Source organism: Crocodylus siamensis, chromosome 9 (genome assembly GCF_052110815.1).
Source record: "Crocodylus siamensis isolate JL-2025a chromosome 9, ASM5211081v1, whole genome shotgun sequence".
In the NCBI taxonomy this organism is placed as follows: Eukaryota; Metazoa; Chordata; order Crocodylia; family Crocodylidae; genus Crocodylus; species Crocodylus siamensis.
Genome location: NC_143403.1, coordinates 50,280,123 through 50,302,947, shown reverse-complemented (window position 1 = coordinate 50,302,947; position 22,825 = coordinate 50,280,123). Strand labels below are relative to the sequence as shown.

General features: G+C 51.6%; 1 protein-coding gene across 2 annotated transcripts in view; it reads left to right on the top strand.

Annotated features, from left to right (window-relative positions):
• Window positions 1-3,386: 3,386 nt before the first annotated feature.
• Window positions 3,387-22,825, top strand: part of RASAL1 (RAS protein activator like 1) — a 54,310-nt gene continuing 34,871 nt past the window's right edge. For both annotated transcript variants that reach the window (XM_090063110.1, XM_090063109.1), the window contains exons 1-5: window positions 3,387-3,630; window positions 13,313-13,369; window positions 18,813-18,926; window positions 20,343-20,404; window positions 21,145-21,274. In XM_090063110.1, the coding sequence (XP_089919236.1) occupies window positions 3,566-3,630; window positions 13,313-13,369; window positions 18,813-18,926; window positions 20,343-20,404; window positions 21,145-21,274 (428 nt within the window). In that variant the 5' untranslated portion in view covers window positions 3,387-3,565. The remainder of the gene's footprint in view (window positions 3,631-13,312; window positions 13,370-18,812; window positions 18,927-20,342; window positions 20,405-21,144; window positions 21,275-22,825) is intronic.

Genomic DNA, 22,825 nt, shown 5'->3' with positions numbered 1-22,825 from the left:
TGTAATATCACACCATGGCAGCAAGCTGTGATGCAACTGTTGCAACATCATTAGAAGCTAGGCCACTGACAGTCAATGAAACCCCATACAAAACTGAGGGTCAACATGTCAGTAAAGACTAGGTGTGCATGCTTTAGTTCAGTCACAAAAAGCAGTCAGGAGTTTTCTATCACATAGCTAGTGAAAGTACAGTGTGTGCCTTACCAGTGGGTATCCTGGGCTGCTGCTTCCAAAGAGAGAATTCAGAGTCATTTCAAGGTATAATAAACAGAACACCAGTTTATCACTGTTTTGCAGCAAAGCACATAATTGTACCTAAGTTCACTCCTGCTGCCTTTGTTTCTTGGTCAGGCCTGGTCTCAACTCTCTTCCATGTTCCCTGACAGGAGGATGAAATCCTGGCAGACCCAAGCGGGAAACCCAGAATAAGGGCATTTAATGACATCCACTGCCCACCTGGACTCCACAGCAGTTGTTCCACTGAAGCTGTACAGAAGATTTGCTGCATGTCAGAGTTTGTAGTAAATCAAAAGCTCTCCAGAATATAATCCCCTACTAGGATTGTGGCTATAATTGATCTTCAGGCAGTGTTAACTCCCCCTTAGTACAATTTATGATAGCTGTCATGTAGTTAAGGAAGTGATAAAGGGCTGCCAGGGGTCATATAGGGCTTTTGCAGTGACTGAAGGGGCAGTCTCTTGAGCAGGACCTATAAGCAGAGAGGCTGATTTGTAGGGTTGCATGCCCACTGCCTCTTGTGGTAGAGAAGAGATGGGGTGAACCACACTTAAGCAGGCAAAATGGCAGAGCCATCCCTAGGGGTGTGCAGGACCCAGGGCATATCAGCTTGGGTGGGACTGGGGGCTGGCAAGTGGCCGGAGTGTAGAGCAGGGGGGTGAGTGGAGGTGGTGAGTGGCTGGAGCACGGAGCCAGCAGCATGTTGTGGCCACCGCGGGGGTTGTTCGGGGCACAGGGCAGTTGCCCTGATTCACGTGCCTGCTCCCCCCACCCTGGGATTGCCCTGTAAATGGGACCGGAAACGTTTTTGGTGAGGCTGGTGGGGTCTCTCTGGCTCCCTGACTGATTCACGTAGATGCTTAGTGGCATCACACATGCTCTCTGAAGGTCCTAGCTTGGAATGGATCTGGGAAGTATACTACAGGTTTCCCTCGCTTTATGCGGGTTCTGTATGCGCAAATTCACTCTTATACAATGACCCTTTTAATACCAAAAAGTCATCATATATGAGGTAAATTCACTCTTACGGGATCTGTGTGGTGGAAGTGCACAGTCAGCTGTTTTGTGCAGTGCATTGAGGGACTGATGTGCACCAAAATATAATCTCCTGTGTGGATCTGTGCTTTTTTAATATATATATATATGAACATTTTTTGTGTTCCAAGCCAAACCAGTCAAATCAATTCCAAATCTGTGAGTCACTCAAGAACCATAAGTGGCCCTACTACCGGCAAACATCCTTCACCCCCAGCTGGGGCTTCAGATGTTTCCATTGCCTGGAAGCTTAGGGTTCAGTTGCCCCTGAGTTTCACTTGCCCTCGGCCGTAAGGGCACAGGAGCACAGATAAATATAGTTTCCTGTGTGGATCTGTGCCCCTTGCTCATCTGTGACACGTGTTTCTGTAGGTGCCACCCCCATTATGATAGCGCCCTGTGCTTGTGTGTACTGTCTGCTGTTGGTGAGTACCAAAATTGTCTTGTAAAAGTGGTAGAAGTGGGTCTGGGGGGTCAGAACTGTCAAGGTCTTGGAACATATCCCTATTTGTTACATTGTAGAGCGGGTTCCCTTCATGTGAATTCAAGTTATGCGCCATTTTCCAGGAACGTATGTATACCATAAAGCGAGAGAAACCTGTACACATTTGCAGCCTCTAAAGGTCCCTCAACTTTTCCTCCCTGATGGGACACTCCACCAGGTCAGCCTCCAAGGTTTTGTGCTCCAAGGGCTTCCTGCAGCAACCCATGTGAGATGGACCTGGTAAGGGTGAGAGAGTGCATTCAGCTCTTCTAGGCTTTCCAGAGGTCCCAGCAAGGCTTTGCAGTGGGTTTCCTGGGCAGGGTGTGCTCTGCCCGTGAGACATCTGAGAACTTCTCTGGGATGACAGGTCCCTGGGACAGTTGGGCATCCAGCTGCGGTCCCAATGTATTGCTCTGACTTGTCTATATATTCATTGACTCAAAACTCACTGAAGATCCTTTTATTGATCCCTGTGGATTTCGAAGCAGGCCTTTGCTAGGCAGGTGCTCTGGTGAGCTGCCCATCCAGCCAGCTCTCCTTTCCAGCACACCTTTCATGAATGACTTCCTGGTCTCCCTCCTCTCAGCTTGCAAACCTGATACATGGGAAAAGAAGAACCTAAGTGCTGACACCTGGATGGAGACACATGACTTGATTCCCCCCCTCCATCCCCTGGTGTACCCTAGCACCATCCCCTCCCCTCCAACATCCGTACTCCCCAGGAACACCAAGGCAAACAGCTGCAGGATCCAGGTGTGGAGTCCACCTGGCACTGCTTAGCTGTTCCCCTCCAAGTGCAACAGATGGCAGATCTGGGGAGAGGAGCGATTCTCCGGTGAGGATCAGGTACTCAGGTGATGTGCATGGCAGCAGGAAGGCTGCAGAAACCGCACTCTGCATGCTAGGGGAGGTGGGAGCCCCTGCCTCCACCTTGGGCCCAATCCTGCTCTCAGTTACACCTGGTTGAAGCCTGTGTTAATTCTCTTCTCCTACCAGGTGTAACTGAGAGCAGTTGGCACCGGGCTGATTGCCCGGATGGGCGCCGGAGCTGCTCCTGCCCCCGGCTCAGGAGGCGTCAAATCACCCTGTGCTTTCTCTGGCCCCTTCCGTACCGGGGGCTTTGCAGGCACGAGCCAGAACCTCACATCCACCCCGGGGTGGGATCCTCATGCCCATGTCACGAGACAGAGAGGGAAATTGAGGCACGAAGCGGTGCGGTGACTTAACCCCAGGGTGCCCAGGGGCAGGGTGGGCAGCAGACCCAGATCCCCAGGCTTTAGTCACAAGACTCTTCCCTCTCCGCAAGAAAAGGCCTGGGTTCCTGTCCTCCGGGACAGCGAAATCTAGTGCGGAGAAGGAAGAGTCTTGTGACTAAAGCAAAGCCCCCGGTACGGAAGGGGCCCGAGAAAGCACAGGGTGATTTGACGCCTCCTGAGCCGGGGGCAGGAGCAGCTCCGGCGCCCGTCCGGGCGATCAGCCCGGTGCCAGCTGCCCTCCGCCTGCGCGCCGGCGGCCGGCTCCGGGCAGCAGCGCCGAGCGCCCGCAGGCGCCGCCCAGGCTCGGGGCAGGTGCCGGCGGCGCACGGGGCGGGGCCGCGGCTCCGCCCGCCGCCTTCCCCGGCCACCCTGGGGCTGCCGCCGCGGCGGTGGGAGCTTGGCGGGCGCGCCCGGTGCCTGCGGCTGCCCCGGCCCGAGCGCGCAGGAGGAGCCGGGGTCCCCGGCCCGGCCCGGCAGGGGCTCGGAGGCGGGTCCGCGCCCGGCAGGTGCGGGCGAGGCGAGGCGGCGCCCCCCGGCCCGGCTGCGGGCGGGCATGGCCAGGAACACGGCGCTGCACTTCCGAGTGGTGGAGGGGAAGCACCTGCCCGCCAAGGACGTGTGAGTTGGGCGCGCGGGCCGGGGGCGGCGCTGCCCGCCGGGCGCGTCTGGCCGCGGAGCCGCCGGGCCGCTCCCCCCTTCCCGGGGGTCCCCGGGCGCTGCGCGCGCACGTGCCGCTCTTGGGACCGGCTCCCTCTGCAGCACCGGCCGCCTTCGCGGGTCCCGGGCAGGCACCGGCCGGCGGGGGCAGCTGGAGTTTGGACTTCCCCGGCGGATCCCGGGCTGCCCCCGAGCCCCTGGTGCCATCCTCGGGGGACCTGGGGCCAGCAGGGGGCTGTGAGCACCACTCCCGGCACTGGGGGCCGTGGCCTCAGCCCGCCTCCCACCACCAGCTACACTGAATGCATCTCGTCTTCCAGAGTCTGCAGTCCTGGCCCTTTGTGGGGCTGTTGGGAAAGGAGTAAAATACACCCCAGCTCCCGCCCCTCCATCTACACATGTCTGTTTGTGTCTTCCAGAGATCGTGGGCCTTAACTAACTGGCCCAGCACGGTAGTGGGGGCTAAGTTTGTAAGATCCAGCTGATAATTTATTGATTTATTTGTTTTGGTGGGCCCCAGGAGGAAAAGGGTAGGAGTGAGGTGGGGGTCACAGGCTCAAAATGTGAAAAGAAGTTCTCCAGAGGGGGACACGGAGCAGAGCCACTGGTCCTCAAAGGCATCCAAGGAGCCGGTGGATGCTGCCCACTGGGGTTTTGCCCAGAAACATGCATGGACAAGTGAGAAGAAAGCAGCCCCGCAGTGTCTGGGCACCTTTCTGGCCAGAGCCTCTTTCCTGGCCAAGTACAGGACCCACTTGGCCAGGGCCAGGAGGAGGTTGACCAGGGTGTCCCGAGTCTTGGTGGGGCTGTGGATGGGATGACCAAAAACAAAAAGGTGGGGGGTGAAATTCAACCAGAGTTTCTGGAGGTGGAGATGGAGGGGCTGCAGCCTGGTGTACTCAAGGGTCATGTGCGCCAGCATCTCCCTCTGCCTGCATCCATCTACACCTGGGGATGAAGGTTTACACTTCCCTTGCTCAGAAGATTTCAAATGCTGGTGGAGATTGACTGTTGGCTACAAACTGAGTTAAGGCTGCCCACCAGACTTATTCTCCTCTTTTTTTAAATTCATTTAGCTCAGGCGTGACTGTTCTATTTGATCCTGGTTCTTTTGTGGCTGTTTACGCTGGAGTTAAAGGACTGCAGGGCTGCCAAATGCCACCTCTTGGATTTTTGAGCTCCTGTGTTTTCTTCCAGCCCCAGCTCTTGGAGGCAGGTGATTGTGCAAGAGGGGCAGCTTTTATTTTATTTGTTTTTTTAAAAAAAGCACTTTCTAGACATGAGGGAAGTAGAGGAAAACTCAAAAAAATAAATAAAATTACTGGGAGCTCTCAGAGGCAAATTAAAAAAAATATACACTGGGGTTGTTGGTTTGGTCATGTTTGACTCCCTTGGTTTGGAGGGTGAAGTCATGATTTTTGCATCCTTCCATTGGTGGTGATGAATTTTTCTCCTGTTGCGCATGGATGCAAATAACCAGTGAATGGGCCCAGCCAGTGTAAGATCAGTTGCTATGGAGTAAACCTGGTAGGAGAAGAGAATTAACACAGGCTGATATTTACAGAACCTCCCAACCTAAACTAGGGTTTTATACCCACCATCACGGTATCTCGGCACCTTCCCTGTAAATTTGGTAGCCATAGGCAAGTGCCTATTGGACTTCATAGATTTTTTGGCATTTTGCCCCTTTTAGAGATCCGATCTCTATTTGGTTGGTTTTAGAGAGATTGATTTTTAGGATTCCAGCTAGTGTCAGGATTGCAAGAGTCATTCAGAGGTGGAAAGAACCTTTTTTGAAAAGGTTTCGTAGCATTAGTATAGAAGAATCATAGTCAGCAAGAGCTTCCAAGGGTCACCTAGACCAGTGGTTATCATCCTTTTTACACTTAAGGCACCCTTCAGTAGACTTATGGCACCCTGCAAAAATGCCAGCTCTTGGCTTTCGCTCATTTTTTGAGTAAGGGGACATAATAGAGCAATTCTTCTGTTGCAAAGACCTCAGAAAGACCACAGTAGAGCCAAATGTTTTTGACACCATGGATTCCTGTTTGAAATCCCTTGTGAATCATGTCTGCATGCCCATCAGTGCTAACACTGTGTGGCACCCCATGGCACCCTTTAAAGGATCTCACGGTACCCCAGGGTGCAATGGAGCCCTGGCTGAGAATCACTAGCCTAGACAAGGGTGTCAAAGATCTGGCCCGTGGGTCTTGGACTGACCCCATATGCTGCATGCAGTGCTCTGAGCCCACAAACCATCCGTGCATAAAGGAACCAGCATGCAGGCTTGGTCCAGCATGGTGCTGCATGCAGCAGGTGTCCCATGTTGGCCTGTATGCTGTATGCAGTCTGAGCCTTGGATTGGGGCCAGCACAGGCTGCATGGGCATACTGGGCTGGACCTGGTGCATGCTGCATGAGCTGCCCATGAGCTGGACCAATCCTAAGTGCTGGGTCTGGTGCATGGGGCCAGGCTGTGTATCCAGTCTAGCCTGCAGACCAGCCACACAACCCTCACCCACCCCACAGGACTGAATGTGTTTGGTACCTCTACTCTAAACCGACCCCCTGTGCAGATGCACTGTTCCTAAACAATTCAGGACAGGTGGCGTTGTCGTAAGAGGGTCAGAACCTGGATTTATCTAGCCTTTGACATATTGTTCCATAGCTGGATCCCTTTGACCAAGAGTGCTTTGTCTTCAGCCCTCACATTAGTTTTGAGCTCTGTTATCCCAGAGGAATACAGCTGTGCAGCTGGGTCCCAAAAAGAACAAGGATCCTGCTTTCCTCTCACTTACTCTGGTGTGTGTCAAGAGTAACTGCCTTGTGTTCAGTGGAGTAACTCAACAGAGTAGGACAGCATAGTGCAAAACAGATGTAATGCTGAGAAGCCCAAGGTAACGAAGAATTAAGAGCTAAATATTTGGCACCAAATAAGGAGGGGGAAAGGTTGAAAGAACTGGGTTTGTTTAGTCTAGATAAGAGAAGAGTGAGGAAGACATGATAACAGCCTTCAACTATGTTGAAATTTCATGCAAAGAAGGTTCTATATTACTCCCAGTGTCCACTGGTGGTAGCAAAAGTAGTCCTGGATTTGAACTGTAGCAAGGGGCATTTAGTTTGGAGATTAAGGAAAGCTAGTACAGAGAATTAGGCACTGGAATAGATGCCCTAGGGAAGCTGTGGCATTTCCATCATTGAAGGTATTTTCAGAGGAGGTTAGACTAACATCCACTGGGATTGATTTAGGGATAGTTGATTCTATCCTGGGTGACAGAGAGAACCTATATAACCTCTCCTTTCTGGCACTTTTTCGCTATAAGTAAATTCTGAATTCTTAACCATTTTAGGTAGCAAACATCTGAGTTACAAGGGACAAATCTACTTTGACAGGAAAGGACTTTTTAAGGGTGAGATCAGCTGCTTGGTTGAAATAAAGTTAGACAAGCTTTTGAATCGGGTCTGAGGAGGGAAGCAAGCACAGCAAAAGAGAGGAAATAAATTCTTCTTCATTAGTAGGGATGTTATCAAGTAACCAGCACTTCAAAGCACAGTGAAAGGAACCTAAATTATGAGTACGAGCTAGTCATATTTATCTGTACATGCAAATTGCTTCTGTACATATGAACCTCCTTTGATTGCTCTCTACTAAGTGTTAAGATACATAAAGTAGTTTGTTACCAAAGAATTAGGTAAATATTATGCAAATAATGCTATCATTAGTAAGTAAACACTTTATCTGCAATGAGCTTACTGCAAACGATCGAAAACCACAAGTCAGTAGCCCTCCACTTCTCACTCAAATTAAAAAAAAACCTCAGGTGGCCTACTAAGATTACAAGTTCTAAAAATGAATGAATCTTAAGTTCCTTGATGTGTCTTCTGATTTTTTTTGATCATTTAGTGTGTGTGTGTGTGTGTGTGTGTGTGTGTTTAAAATGAAATTGATCCTTTCATGTAAAAAATGTGAAAATCCTTGGATCTTTTGAATGTATTCTAACTACTTCCTTTCCTTGCAGTAGCATGACATGGATAGTGCTCTCCCATTCTCTTGCCTGATCCATTGCAAGTTAAAGGGTGTTTTTGATGTTTCTGGCATTGTACCTGGTAGTTTTGTGTAAGGGTTTGTTCCCAAAGTTTTGAAGAGCAGATCAGACAAATGCTTATCTAGGATGTCTTAGACCAGTAGTCTCCAAAGTGGGGTGTGTGCAAGACGATTCATTGGGGTGCAGGAAGAAAATATTAGAACTTCTATTTATATTTATATAAATATACATATATTGGGGGTGCATGCTCAGAAATTTTTTACTGATAGGGATGCGCGATCAAAAAAGTTTGAAGATCACTGTCTTAGACAAGGGTGAACCTCCCTTGGGCAGGTTGTCCCTCCTAGCTCTGCTTTCCTATGATTCCATGGAACTAGATATTGTAGCTTTGTTGGCTTTGCTAGTTTAGCAAATTCATAATACTTTGGACCAGTCAAAAGTAACACTTCTCAGCAGATAAAATCTGGGGCTGCAAACAGTCTTCTTGCTGTTGTGGCTAGTGCCACAATTCACTAGCAACCTATTAGTGGCCTTTTTGGGGAATACCTTATGACCCACACTGTACCTCCTAATAAAGACCAGTTGCTTCTATGAAGTTAATTTTTTCTGCATCCAAAGCAGTGTGTTGGAGTTTGTTTTAAACACTCTGGAATAAAGTAATCCACATATTAGCCTCTCACGTTGGCTGGCTTTACTGTGGTCAGTGGACCTCTGCTGATGCATAGGAGCTGGATATGTAATTCTGTGGTCCTTTCTGGGTGGTCCTAGGTCTTCCTTATCCATGTTGTGTCTAAAGTTCCTTTGCCATAGATGTGCCAACTGCCAAGGTCAATGTGAGCTGGAGTGAAAAGCCTCTGACAGGTCCCCCTCTGTGCCTGGGATGTGCGGGATCTGAGCCAGGCTTAATTATACTGGTGCAAGTGGGGAAGTACATATTTTTTATGTGCATTTTTTTTTCTCCAGGTCCCAAGTCTCGGCTGCTAAGTGTTACTTAGGCTGGGCTTAGTCACCTGCCTTGCCTATGCTAGCCAGAGGAGGAGGCTCTTTGATCAGAACTGTGCTGGAGTTGCAGTTATCATGAACTACCTCCATGTAGTGATGGGTCTCATCACTGAGGCCTGGTCTATTCTGCAAAGATCACACCCTCTAGCTGGCTTAGGTGTCTTGGCCAACCCTATCTGCTTAGCTTCTGCTGTTCAGGGTTAGGGTGTAGTTGAGCCAGCAGAAAAAATACCCTTCTTTTGTCTTTCACCATTACTCCAGTAAGAGGCTCTGCTGCCATGCTGTACTGACCTCGTTGAGGCGGCAGCAGCCCCTTAAGTACAGCAGCCCCTAGAGGAACCAGCAGTGGCCCCCCTCCTGGAATTGGATCGGCATAGAGATTTGTTCAGACCCGGGGTGTTGTGAGGCTTCTTGCAGGCTAGAGGTCCAGACCTGAAGATGAGCTTGCAAGACTGGGGCTTACATTCTTCCTTGGATGTCTGATGCAAAACACATGTGCCTGAGGACAAAGAGGAGATTTTGCTATTTCAGTTCCATGCAAATCTCTCCCAAAAGGTATAGTGAGTATACCCAGATTTTATGGCACATGCCTTTCCAAAACCAGCAAGAAAAAGAAATATTAGCTCTTGTTTAAAACTCTCCATGACTTATGCCTCTCTTAGTAACATGACTGCAAATTCTCAAGAGTTCTTCATGCTTAGATAATTACCCTTCCCTAGAGGGGCTTGAACCCTGGGCTTTTTGATGCTGACAGCATAGACCTCTGTGATTTGAGCTGAAGAAGTCACAAAATGAACGTGCAAGCAGGAGTGGGCTCGATGTGGGTCTGCGACAAGAAGGACATGACAGTATCCTAATATGGGCACTGTAAGCTGTCCGATTGATCTAGTCTTATAGTGAGACGTTCAAGGCTTTTTTCTTCTTCACGTAATAAAGGAGAGAAAAATCACTGTTGACGTGGGAGCCTGGCTGTGGCTTTAACTGGAGCAAATCTACCTCACCGCAAGGAGTACTGGCTTGTTCTCATATGTTTACACAGGAAATAGCTCTGAGTAGATTATTACTGTGCTACTGGGCACCGTTTTAGGTAACTCCCTTGTCTGAGCTCCTTGTTTCTTTCTTCTCTCTCTCTCTCTTCTTTTTTTTTTTTTTTTTTTTAGCTGCAACATTGTGGTTGCTCAGGAAACTGCCTTGCCCTCAATGTCAAGAAAGGGTTAAGTCCAGGTAGGCCCCAGGCAGTTGAGAGAGACTCATCATGTCATGGTGACATGGTGTGTGTCCCGGCATCATGACACTGGGAGGTGGGTTGCTACAGAAACTCTGTGGGCTGGTGTAGTGGCAGAGCCTGGGGATGCTTGGATAAAACCCTTTTCCAGGGAGATTTTCACATGGTGACACAAAGAGCCAATATGCACCTTCACCTCTGGGGTAAGAGCAGGTTATCTGGTGTTGTATGCAGAGGGAAAGGGAAAAATAGTCCTGTCTGATGGGCTTGTTGGTGGAAAAGGCAGCAGAGACATATATACATGGACACTGGCAGATCTCCAGCTTTCATCCTAAAGGCCTCCAAGTGCTGTATGTTCTAGAGCCATGCAGCTATGTCTGGGTGGTTGGGCAGCTGCCTGGATATAAAACAACATAGTTTGATGGGAGGACGGTAAAATGGTAGTTGAGGGAACTCTGACTCTTGCAAGAAGTGCTGTGAGACTTTCAACAGGGCTGCATATGGGTCAAATTCTGCTCCCATTGAAGTCAGTGCTACTGGCATAAGCCAGTTCTGGTTGCTTGGAATCCAGCTGTCATTGCCCGTGTAGAGCAACGTTTCATCTGCTGGAAAGGACAGAGCTGCCCTGCTAGGGCTGAGGCTCCTGTAACCAGGATTTGAACCACTGCCAGCCAGCAATCTTGGCATATAAACCATGCACTGAATGTGTACAGTGCCTAGCTCAGTACAGTCCTGGTCCATGGTTGGTGCTCATGCCAGACAGCTAATAAATATGGTATTGAGACTTTCCCCTTGTTATAGAAACTGTGAGCTTAACCCCTGAGGTGCAAGAACCCAGCATATTCCAGAAGGAATAGGAAAGTCGCTCTGGGGGGTGATGGGAGCAAGGAGATACCATGGCTTGAATGGACCTATTTGGACAGCATTGTTTGCTCTGGTTAATGTGCTGTAGCATGTGGGGCCCTGGACCTGTGCATTAGAATTCATTGGCTGCTTGCCCATTCGGAGAGCTCAGAGGAGGCTTATTTCCAGAGTCATTATAGGTGTCAGGCTGGCCCTGCAGGTAGCATTTCACCTCTGAGGGCATGTTATGCAGTTAACCCTGGGCTCCTATCCAGGTTGTAGCCCAAACCTCTCCCTATTGTTCATGTGCATGCCAGCCTTTAGCTGTGTTTGGAGGCTAAATCTGAATTCCAGGTGAAATTATACAATTTAGGGGTCAGCTGTAGCTGGGTCTGATTAACTTCAGGCTGTAACTCGCTCATTTTGTAATGAGCCAAATTTAAATCACTCAAGCAGTGACAGTCCTCCACTGCCGTCCTACAATTCCTCCTGAAAGGGAGACTAGTCCAGCCATGATGGGTTGGGAAGGGATCCTAGAAGATCTCAGCACAAAGGAGCAAGTTTATATCCCCAGGCAGAGAGGGGTGAGCACAGAAACACCAGGACACACTAACACAGCGAGGGCACTATTTCCATGGATCTTTATCTCTGAAAGGTAGCAGGTTTATCCTGTGCTTCTCAGCCTTTCTTACTTCCTCAACTCAATACAGTATTTTTGACTGGTCTTGTGTCTTTAATCCTAAATACCACCCCTTTCAAGATCCTCCAGTGGATATGATACCTACACAGCCTCCTCCATGCCTATGTGTGGAATGCAGCCACCTCTGGGGTGGGCCTGGGTTGCAGCTTGGAGCAATGCAGCAAATCTTTGCTTGTCTCAACATGTGTCCCTCCAGAGGATAGCTTGGGGACAGTGGGGGTGCTGGGTCCTGTGGAAACTATAAGGGGAACTTGACTCTGGCAGCATGTAACTAATGTGCAAAGAGATGTAGTTACCCATGTTAGCCTGAAGTCAGGTAGAAGACAGGGTAGATTTGCACCAAAGTAGCCTACTTTTGTTAGTCTCTAAAAGGTGTGAATTTATCCTGCCTTCAGCATACCTGTGACAAACCTGTCCTGAAAAGCAAACCCCTGAGACTCTGGGCTAATGATCTGAATGTGAATCACTGGCCCATGTACAGAGGTCAAGAAGCTTGCATTAGGTTTGGCTTGCATAGGTGGCTCATCCTGAGCAAGCAGCAGAGGCTCATGGTGTAGAATCAAGGCTGCGGGTTTGATCCCTGCTTTTGATGATCCCCTGGTGGCCCTTCCAGTCCAGGGCAAACCCTGCCCAGTCCTGCTCAGTGGCTGTGCCCTGGTTCCTTTGAGTTATCGTCTCCATCCAGCATAGCCTGCTGCCAGACTCCAGACTTCCAGTCCTCTCCCAGCTGGTCTCACTGAGGAGGGAAACTTCCTGCCTTCCATCAAGCAGAAATCCTAGCCCTCGCTCTCCAGGGTTCGTTACTCGGAGGGGAACTGCCTGCTGCTAACAGGTCACTCCCTGGGTCAATATCCCTTGGCAGATTTGGTAAAGCAGAGGTTATCCCTGATCCTGTCAGAACAGTGCCTCCAAGCAAGTCTGGGGAACCCCACCACACCAGTTTGTCCAGGGGGGCTGAGAGAAGGCACATTGAGAAGCTGCCTGAGCCCTTGGCAAACACCCTTACCCCACTCCCACCATCAACAGCTTCCCTTTCAGGACCAAATGGTCCGTTACAGTTCTGTCATCATGGACTTGGTCCTGGTTCAGCAGCCCTCAAGCACTATGAGATGTTCTCCCTGTGGGATTCCTGCAGACACCAGGGGGCTGGACCGAAGCCTGTGGTGGTTCCCTCAGGTGGGCACTGTCTTCAATAGAAGTTGTTGCTCCCTGCAATCCTTCCCTACACGGGCCTTTGCCTCTTTCCTCTGTGCTGCCCCCCCATTACCAATATAAACCGCTGCTTCCCAAAGAGTAATTTCTCCCTGTAAGAAATAGCATGTAGGCTTGGCATGTAGGGTTAAAGCAGAGGGGTCAAGGTGCCCAGGTGGAGCAGATGGGCCCAGCGGTGCAGCTAGGGTTGAGGGGTTTGTCACTGGAAGGTGTATGTGGAGATGAGCATTGGGGGGGAGGGGTGGGGGTGGGAAGGGGAAGGGAGCCTGCCTGAAGGCGGTTTGCTCAGGGGCGTGGGGGGATACCATTGATTCAGTGATCACTTCACCCATCAGATGTCCTGTTATAGGAGGTAGCTGTTCCAACTTGCTCTTCTCAGGGGGCATCCTATGGGTGCAGCCTCTCCTCTACCTGGGCAAGAGTGCCTGACTCCATACACCATAGTGACTGGTGCTGCACACCGCAAAGCCACTCAGCCTCTGTCACCAGGTGAAGTCCTGCCAGAGCCTTCCCCAAGCTCCTACAGTGCTCGCCTCCAGTGCATCAGAGCCCTATGGGAGGACCTGCCTCCCACCAGTGCTCCAGGTAATACTGCATGTTTGCCTTCCCTCCCAAGGTCTGGTTCCAGTGACCCCTACTGCATCGTCAAAGTCGACAACGAGGTTGTAGCCAGGTGAGTGCCTGTCTCCAGCTGGGAGTGGACCTGGGGCTGGGCTGGGCAGGAGCTGGGAGGGTTCCCTGGCAGGGGTCAGCTGTTGGGTGTAGCAGAGACCAAAGTGCACAGCAAAGTGCCCCTGTCTGGCTCATATTGTGTCTGCAGGCCAAGTTCCTGTGGAGTTTCCAGGATGTGACACAGACTAAAATTGGTGCCACTGGGGCCATCACCACCAGCCTTCCAGCCTGGTCCCTGCAAGCATGCCTCATAGCCAGTCCAGTCCCATCACAATACAAAGAGCTGCTGTATTAGGCCTGGAACTGAAGTCCTCACCACTCCTGGAACTGCCCAGCCAGCTTTGTGGTGCCAGTAGGGCCTTTAGCCAGCTGGACTGGGTGAAGACATGCTGTGCCCGGAGACTGAAACCACGTGCTAAACCTACCATGCCAGGCAGCAGTACTCTCAAACACCATGTGCTGCCCTGCCTTCTAGATGGGGAGTAGGGGGTCCATGTCCATGTGGCACTGCAAGCAGGGTAATTAGTGTGGGGTGGGCTAATTTGCACATGATTAGCCCACCTGAATCACTGCATGGGTATAGCTATCCTGCCTCCAAATGCAGCATGCATGGAACAGCATTGTGTTTGAGGCCTGCTACCTCCTGACATGGTAAGTTTGCTGTGTAGACATGCTTATTTTAAGAGACTACATCCCAGCCTTGCATGCTATAGAACCAGGCTTCAAAAAGGGACTTTCATGTGTTGCTGCCAGGCAATCAAACCATGTGGTAAACCACCCAAGCAGGAAGGATGTAGAAACATGGCCCTGAGGCAAGTGCAGCAGAGAATTGGGGATCTCCATGCACAAGAAAACGGAACTTTTTGCTTGTTGGACCCATGCGAGGGGGTTTAAAGCCTGGGGGAGGCAGTGCGATCAGTCTCTACTTTGGGGACAGAATTGATGTAGGGTTGCATTCCCCCAACCTTTCCAGACCTCTAGGCAGGGGCAGAGTTAATGTGTCTCTTGCAGGTGAATGTTTTGTGAAGGTAGCCTTCTGGTTAAATCTCTCCAGCCTTTTCTCCTTTTATACAAACTTCCTTACTACAAAATACTGTCTTGGCACTAACGACTTGAACACTGGCACCTCTCTGGCACTGGGGTTTTGTCAGTGCTCGCTGTGTCCCATCAGGGACGAGGCTTCTCACCAGCTGGTTCACTCCCTTTGTGCCCTTGGAAAGTGTCTTGTTGTCCTGGCTTGCAACCCCACTTGGGCAAGAGAAGAGGGCAGGACAGGAGTGGGGACAACAAGGGTAGGACAGAAGGGAAGTGGAGCACAGGACTGAACCCAGGAGCTCAGGGGTCTCATCCCAGCTCTGTTACTGATTCTCTGTTTGACTTCAGACCAGTCACTGAAGCAACTGCTAACTTTAGGTCATTTGCTTTGGGCTCCTAGTTTGAGGTATCAGGGAGTTTCCTACTGAGAAGTGGGACCCTGTTCCAGCTGAAGGTGCTGAGTGCTGGGGGTCACTGTACCTCTGGCAGTCAGGCCCTGGGCCCACATCTAAAATCCTCTGCCCCTTCTGAAAATGAGCGACTTCATCGCACTGTGCTTCTGTCTCTCTGTGACTTGGGGCAACAATGCTGACCTCCTAGCATGGGGTGTGAGGTGCTTTTCATTAGGATATACAAGGAGCCTGGGGGTTCTCGGGTGGAAGGTGCTGGTGCCAATGGGGGCTCCATATTGGTCACTTGACAAGTAGGTGCCTCTGTCTCTACTGCCCCTGAGCCATCCTCAACTGGGAGAGTTGTAGAGCATCACACTTCACTGAGGAATCTGCGTGAGGTCCAGTCCGCTTCACCAGCCCTTGCCATAACTCCACCTGCCCCAGGCTGGCTTCCCAGAGCGTGCGTTGCTGCCACCCCACTACCTGGATGGGCACTCTTGCCCTTCGGTTCTTCTGTCCCATTCCCTGAGCCACCCTTGCAGCTCTCCCCATTGCCAGCTGCCATAGATGGCAGGGTACGAAGGGCATCTGGGCTGTCACCACGGTGCAGCCACCTACCTGTGTTGCTATGTTGCATCTTTAATGCCACATCACCATGCCACATCACTTCTGGATGCCAAGTTCGGGGGCGGGGTGGGAATTGAGCAGTGCTGGGCCACTGTGCAAGGCTCTTGTGTGGATCCCCAGGCTGGCTTAGGACACTGATCAATTCAACTTGCTCCTACTGAACCTGAACGCAGTGGTCCTGCATCTAAATGCAGCCATAGGCAGAGGGGACACTGGTGCAGGTCGGGGTGGGAAAGCATTGCCTGGGCTGGGTTCGTTTCCCCACCCCTGCAGTTCCCAGCACCCCAAGCCCCTGGCAGTGCAGAAAAGCTGTTCTGGAGCTGTCTAGTGATGAAGTGGTTACTATGGAGAAGTCCATAAATTATTCCCCCTTCTGGAGAGTCAGCGGCGTCTCCCGTTTCTAGCCAGCTGCCTGGGGGCTTGCTTAGGAGAGTGATGGGGGTGGGGAGAGAGGCCTGGCATAGAGGCCTGGGGCAGGTGGGGTGGACATGCCTGTGAGTGGACCCCATATGTTCATCCAGTGCCCCTTTCTCACACAGTCCCATCATTCTGTGCTGCCCCTCTCCTTCGCTCTTCTGTTTCTATCCCTCCCTCCCTTCCTTCCTCTGGAATTCATTTCCACATGCACTCCCACCTGGCACAGCCTTTATTGGGAACCCTCCAGTTGTCCTGCCCCTGAAGCCCCAGGTGCAATCAAGGGCAACCCTGTCATCCTTTGTACCATGGTGATAGCCAAGCACTTGAGATGAGCTAACCATGACACTTAAATCAGATGCCTCCGGTGAAGTTTGAGCCTAGATTTTTTTCTCTGCTGTGTCTGAATCCAAACAGTTGGAGCTCATTAGTTCTAGGCCCAATGCTGAGGTCATTCTTGCCCGCCCCACTGGCAGCAACATGCTCTGGTGTGGATGCTGTGGGCCTTCTCGGAAGCCCTCCTTTCCCAGGGACTCCCAGCTCCCCCTCTCCCCGTAGCTCTTTTTTGTTTGCAAGGGAGAAATTTTCAGGCTGGAGGTCAGCACCAGCTGCAAAAGCTAAGGAGGGTGGTGGTGGGGGGAATCTTCCTGCCTGCCATGCCTAAAAACACCTCTGGCACATCCTTTCTGCTGCATGTGGTGCCTGGCTCCTCATTCATCCCCCAAGCCTGCCCCTTATGAAGAGCAAGGTTCCTGGCATGTGTGGTTATCAAGCAAGGATGCCAAGGTGGCCCAGTTGGGAGAAGCCAGCCCCTCCATCTCCTCCTACCCTGGAGGTCTATATTCCCCGAAAGAGCTTGAGTCCTTGGCCTCGGGTGTCTCCCCAGGAAGAAAAGGGGAGAAAAAGCAGAAGTTCTGGATGCAAAATGAAGGCAGGAGGGAGCTTGGGGAATCCCTCTGAAGGTCATCCAAAGGATGCTGTATCCGTGCTGGCTGAGATGCCAGTGCTGTGTGCCCCAGGGTTGGAGACCCAGGAGTAGGGAAGTCCAGAGCTCTAATCTCTGACTTGCTGGTCCCTTCATCCCTCTGGAGCAAATTAATTCCTGGGGTTGTTCCATTGATCACTGTGTCTGCAGTTGATCCTCTGTGCCTCAGTTTCCCCCTGTCTAAAACAGGGCTAACAATGGTTTCCAGTCTCCTGTCCACAGAAGGGATTGGGAGGGCTGATTGGCTTATCTCTGCCTGGCACTTAAATGCTGCAAACTGCTTCAGCGTGCTTTATTCCCCATTTTATGGGGTGTGAGGAGCCTAGAACCTGTTGCCATGTCCAAATGATCTGGCTTCCTTTCCCTCTCGCCCCATGCACAGTGATGAAGGCACCAGAGCAGCCAGGCTTGGAGGTTTTCTTACCTGGCAAGGGAAACACCATGTATCTGGGTCAAAGAAGGCAGTTTTCCTTAAGTGTTCCCAGGGGTAACTGTTCTTCTGGCATGGTTTAGTACCTGTTGATGTGATGGGGCTTAATGCCCGTTTTATGGAAATGGGAGGCTCCTCCCTAGCTTGCTCCTGCAGCCAATGGCTGAGGGCAGGTGAAACTTGGGGGTATCTGAACCCCAAGCCTCTGAGCTTGGGCCTGCATGTAGGATGCCTGCCAAAAGATGTTGGAAATATCTGAAGCCCCTGGTGGGGTGGGGGATGTCTGCTGGTTGTAGGGCCACTTATGATTCTGGACTGACTTGATTTGGCTGATTTGGCTTGGAACATGAACAATTCCTTTAAAAAGAAAAAAAAATCTGGGCTTTGCTGTCACTGGTTCAATCCCAGTCCTCCCATCTCTGCTCAAATATTTGCTCTTGAGAATGTTAATGACATTCAAATGGGTTTGAAGAGAGATTGAGCTGAGAGGAGTTATCTCATGCTGAGTAAACTATTAACTAGAGGGGTTTGATGGGCTGTGGGGCTGGCACAGGGACAGCGTGGGGATCTTGGGATTAATTCACAAGCCTGTCTAAGCTTCACTTCCCTAGCAGCAGTGAAATAGTAATACAATCAGTGCCCCCACTTCCAGCTCCATGTGCTACATGCACTGCTTGGCTCATGTCAGTGTCCCCTCATGGCTACCCCAGATGACAAGCAGGAGCTGAGCAATACCTTTCCATGGGGCATGGAGCTGGGAGCTGACTGCCCCCTTCCCAACCTTCAGGTTCACTTGAGCCAGGTTTTGCAAGCTGAGTGCCTGTGGTCCCTAGCAGATGGGCCAGGTCTGGGATGCTGCCTGTAGGGGAGCATGAGATAGTGTTGTACAACCCTAACTCTGCACTTGGCAATAATTGCATGCTTCAGAGGGGTGTGTGTATGCTGCTAAAGATGTGTGCACATGCATGTACTTATATGCCTGCATGTTGAAGACACATACACGATGCATGCTTACTGCCAGGGACATGGGTGCATGTGTGTGCTGTTGGGGACGCACATGCACATTTGTTGCTGAGACATGGATGTGCACGTGTGTGCCTGCTGTCAGACGTGTGTGTGTGTGTGTGTGTACTTGCATGCGTGTACTGCAAGGGAAGGTATGTTCCGCTGGACGGGACATGTCCGTGGCCATGTTTTGGCATTTGCATGCTTGGAGTGTTGGCTGGGCACAGGAATTAGCAGCAGGATTCCCATGTGGTGGGAGGGCTGGGAGATTGTCTATAGATCTTTGCTGTGCTCTGGGTTTAGTTGGCTGCATCTACTGGAGTAGGTAGCATCACATCTGGGTCCCTAACATATGGTTTGATCCCTTGGAGCTGCAGGTTGGGTGATAGCTCTACCAGGCCTGAGGTTTGGCCTGCCCTTCTCCCTTGCCCCACTGCACCTGATCGAAGCCTCTGTATCTCCTTCCCATACCCTTGGGCTGAAGGTACTGGAGCAACTCTGCAAGTGCCCTTGGCATTGAACACCTCTCCCTCTCCCTCCCACTCTGTGCTTGCAGGACTGCGACTGTGTGGAAGAACCTGAACCCCTTCTGGGGTGAAGAGTACACCCTGCACCTGCCCCTGGGCTTCCACAGCCTCACTTTCTATGTGCTGGATGAGGACACCATCGGGTAAGGGGGAGGTGGAGGGGAGCTCAGAGCATGGACAGCACCTGGCACGGGCTCTATTTGGAGCACTAGAGTGGGTGGGAGGAGGGAGGGGTTTGCTGAGCAGAGGCTGCTTGGAGCCAATAGATCTGCAGGCTCCTGCTCTCTGTGCCTCTCCCCATTGCCTTCCTGAGCCAGAAGCAAACAGGCAGCAGGATTGTTCATTGATTTCCTTTCCCTAATGCCCTGGCAAATGCCCCCTCCTGACCCCTATGGCTCCCCTGCAGCCTTCCAGGGTGCCCTGGGTTGGGAGGCCCGGATGAGAGCGCTGAAGGCCCTGTGTTGCTAGGAAGGATGTTCCAGCCTGCACGTCTCCATAGCAACGAGATGAGGAGCATTGCACTGTCCCTTTCATAAGGGCATGGGACTTGGGAAGGGCCTCTATGGTGACAGTAGACAGCACTGGCTGGGAGCCAGAGAGAACCACAGTGTTTGCCTATATCTCACAGCAGCCAGAAAAGCCCCCCACGCCCCACGAAGATGCACACAATTTGCATTCACTACATTCAATTCCTCTCCTTTCCCTGCCATGGGGGAAGATCCCAGGTCAGGAAACACTTCACGTCATCTCTGCATGGAGCTCGCCTGGGACTAGGAAGCCCTCACGACCCTCAGGGGAGAGGGGTCAGATCTGAGGAGCGGCCACACCGGGGCCGGGCGTGCCAGGAGCTCCGAGCATTGGTGCTGGCTGCCCCGCGCCCTTTCCAAGCACGGGGCGTAAACTGCAGCCAACACAGATCTCATTCAGCGAATCGGACCCTGGGCTGGCAGAACCGGGTCTGGCTGGGACTGGGAAGTCCTGGCATACCCTCGGCAGAGCTTTCTTAGCAGCTCTCTGGCCATTTATTGACACATCACAGTCTTTTCCTCTGGAGCTGAGGGACTGGACAAAAGGGGTCTGTGTAGCAAGGAGGTGAGGCAGTATTAACTCTGAGCTCCTGGCTGCTGGAGTTACCAGAGCTAGGTCCTTCAGTGTGTGTGGTAAATCCACAAATGAGTGGGTATATGTGGACGTGTGATTGTCCACTTAAATCCTCCTGGGTTCTGTAACATGGACACAGTACTTCGTTAGCTCCAAAGGGGGCAAAGCCATCCCTGGTTATGGGCAGTCTTGTTGCTGCAGTGATGGGCTCCATGTTCTCAGCGCCTCAGTGAGGAAGAGGCTCGGCCTGTTGGGGAACTGGGCAGAGAAGATGCCACGCTTAGCAGTGTGGGGGGGGATCAGTGCCTCCCTGGCTCAAGGTAAGCTGGTATCTCCAGGCGGGGAGAGGTGAGCGGCCTGCGGAAGTGGTTGGTCGACTAGATAGCATGTCCTATGTCCATGCAGGGAGATTTAATTTTGGGGTCTCATAGCTCATCCTTGGCTCTGGTTCCTTGCAGACATGATGATGTCATTGGCAAGATATCACTCAGTAAAGAACAGATTTCTTCTCACCCACGAGGTAAGTGCTGGGGAGGAGGGATGCAGGGTTGTATCTCACCATCACAGTGACTGGTTCATAGCAGGCGTGAAAGACAACAAATGCCAACGCAGTAGCCTCCCTGTAACCCAGAGACCTAGCTTAAAATGTTAGACTTTTCCAGAGAGCAGAGACTGTGAGTCCTCCTGGGATTAATGCTCGTGGCCCCGTGGAGAACTCTTCTAGCAGCGCTGTGTCCCCTATTGCCCTGCATGGAGTGAGAAGGTGTGTCATGCCCTGGCTAAGAAGGGGCCACCTGCTCACATCCTTGATCCACCCAGACATTCACAATCCTATCCTGCATCTTGTGGTTTCTGGTATCATAGCTCCAGCTCCTGGAGCCATGTAATTAGGGGGCACTCTCAGGTTTTCATTTAAAAAATAAAAGAGTGTTTCTGACCTTTATGATGGTGGAGAAAAGCCTGGAAAAGTGACTACAGGATCCTCTCTAGGCTCAGAAAGCAGATAAAGAGAGACCCTCATGTATTACTGTGCTTGTTAGTCTTGTGATTCAAGGGATACCCAACCTGTGGTGTCTGAGTGCTTGGTGTTGCTGATGCCACTGCTCAGCCCTCTCCTCGGGCAGGTGGTAGGATCGGCAAGAATGGCATGTGACTGTCAGCGCCATTCGAATTCCATGCTGTGTTATGCCCTCCTGGCACCCAGCACCCTGGGGTGTGGTGGGCCAGAGGGTACTGACCCAACCTTCTCCACCCTTGTAGGCATCGACAGCTGGATCAACCTGACGCGAGTTGACCCCAATGAAGAGGTGCAGGGGGAGATCCGTTTGGAGCTGTGGGTGCTGGAGGAGCCCCACAGGAGAGTGCTACACTGCCACGTGATTGAGGCCAGGTAGGAGCACATGGCTCCATGCACTCCATCCCTGGACAACCCCTCTTTGTAGCCTCTTCTCAGTGCCATCTCCCCTTCCCTCTCTCCTAGCCCTGTTGAGGAGATTCCCCCTTCTAGGAAGGAGCCACAGATCCTTGAGACTAACTCAGCCAGTCGGTTACCCTCCAGGCAGGGAAAGCAGTGTAAGAGGCCAACTTGGGGAATCAGTTATTTTCCTGGAAGTGATGCCAACACTCTTCCCCCTGCCCTGGATAGGACTGTGCCACCTCAGGAGATGCCTGCTGTGTCTTGACTTCAACCCAGGGCCAGGCAGCTGGAGAACTAGACTAGCTGAGTGCTACCCCTTCGTTCTGTGCTCATGCTCCCTCCTCACGCTCACAGCTTCATGGGGTTGGGGCAGAGGAAGCAAACAGGAGAGAAGCCATTGCATTTTGTAGGCAGAAGCAGGTGGGCAGCCGAGCCCATCTTGATCCTGTGTTCAAGCAAAGCCACTTGTGTTTTCCAGGTTGCTCCCTTCCCCTGATCGCTGTAGCACCTGGTGTTGGCTGCAGTTGCTGACCCCTGTGCTATTCAGTCCACATTTGATACAGCACAAAAACTGTGACTAAATTTCCTCCATTCCCTACCCATCTGGCGTGGTATCTGTAGCAAGAGGGAAGAATTGCAGATCCTTTCTAGCCCTGGCTTCCCATCTGCCTAGAGGCTTCAATGGAGACTAGGCCTTATTGTGCTAGATGTGAGACAGAGCCTGTCCCAAAGGGCTCACAGCCTAGATGGAGAAGAGGGACAGAGGAAGGGTCAGTTTATCCCCATTTTACAGGTGGAAAACTGAGGCAGGGCAAGATTAAGTGATGCAGCCAAAGTCACACAGGAGCCAGTGACCTTGTTGGGAAATGAATCAACCTTTCCTCTCTAGACGCTGAAGAAGATAAACAGGCACCTTTCAAGGGTAGGGACAGAAAGCGTTAATCATTTTATTTTCTTTTTATTTCATTATTTTTGTTCAAGTCCCTTTGCCGTTCCATTTTCACTGCTAAGCTGGCGAGAGCTTCTCACCAGAGCTGTGAGCTCCCAGGGGTGGCTGGGAGGTGTGAGAGCTTGCCCAGGAGTGTGAAGAGATGAGGTGTTGGGAAGAGAGAAAAGGCAGCTCTGTGAATGTTTCAGATAATGACCCCCCACCCTTTCCTGGCACAGTATGAGGAGGTTTAAACTTTAGAGCTCTACAAACTGGGGGAGGGACTGGGCATCGTGTGGGCAGGAGTTACATAAGCTCCCCAGCACAGCTGTACCCATGCTTCTCGTCCAGCACCTGCCGCTCCGCTGTTGTTATTCCAGGTCTGGGATTCCCATACAGCCAACTCTGCCCATGCCTCTCAGTCCCAGCTCACAGCCCAGCCCACCTGCGGTCCCAGCTCCGCTGATTCACTTCAGTCCTGCCTTGCCTACTAGTGCAGACCTGAGTTTCCCATTTAATCCGTGTCCCAGCTCTGGGCTCCATGTGCTACATGCATGCTTGGCTCATGTCAGTGTCCCCTCATGGCTATCCCAGAT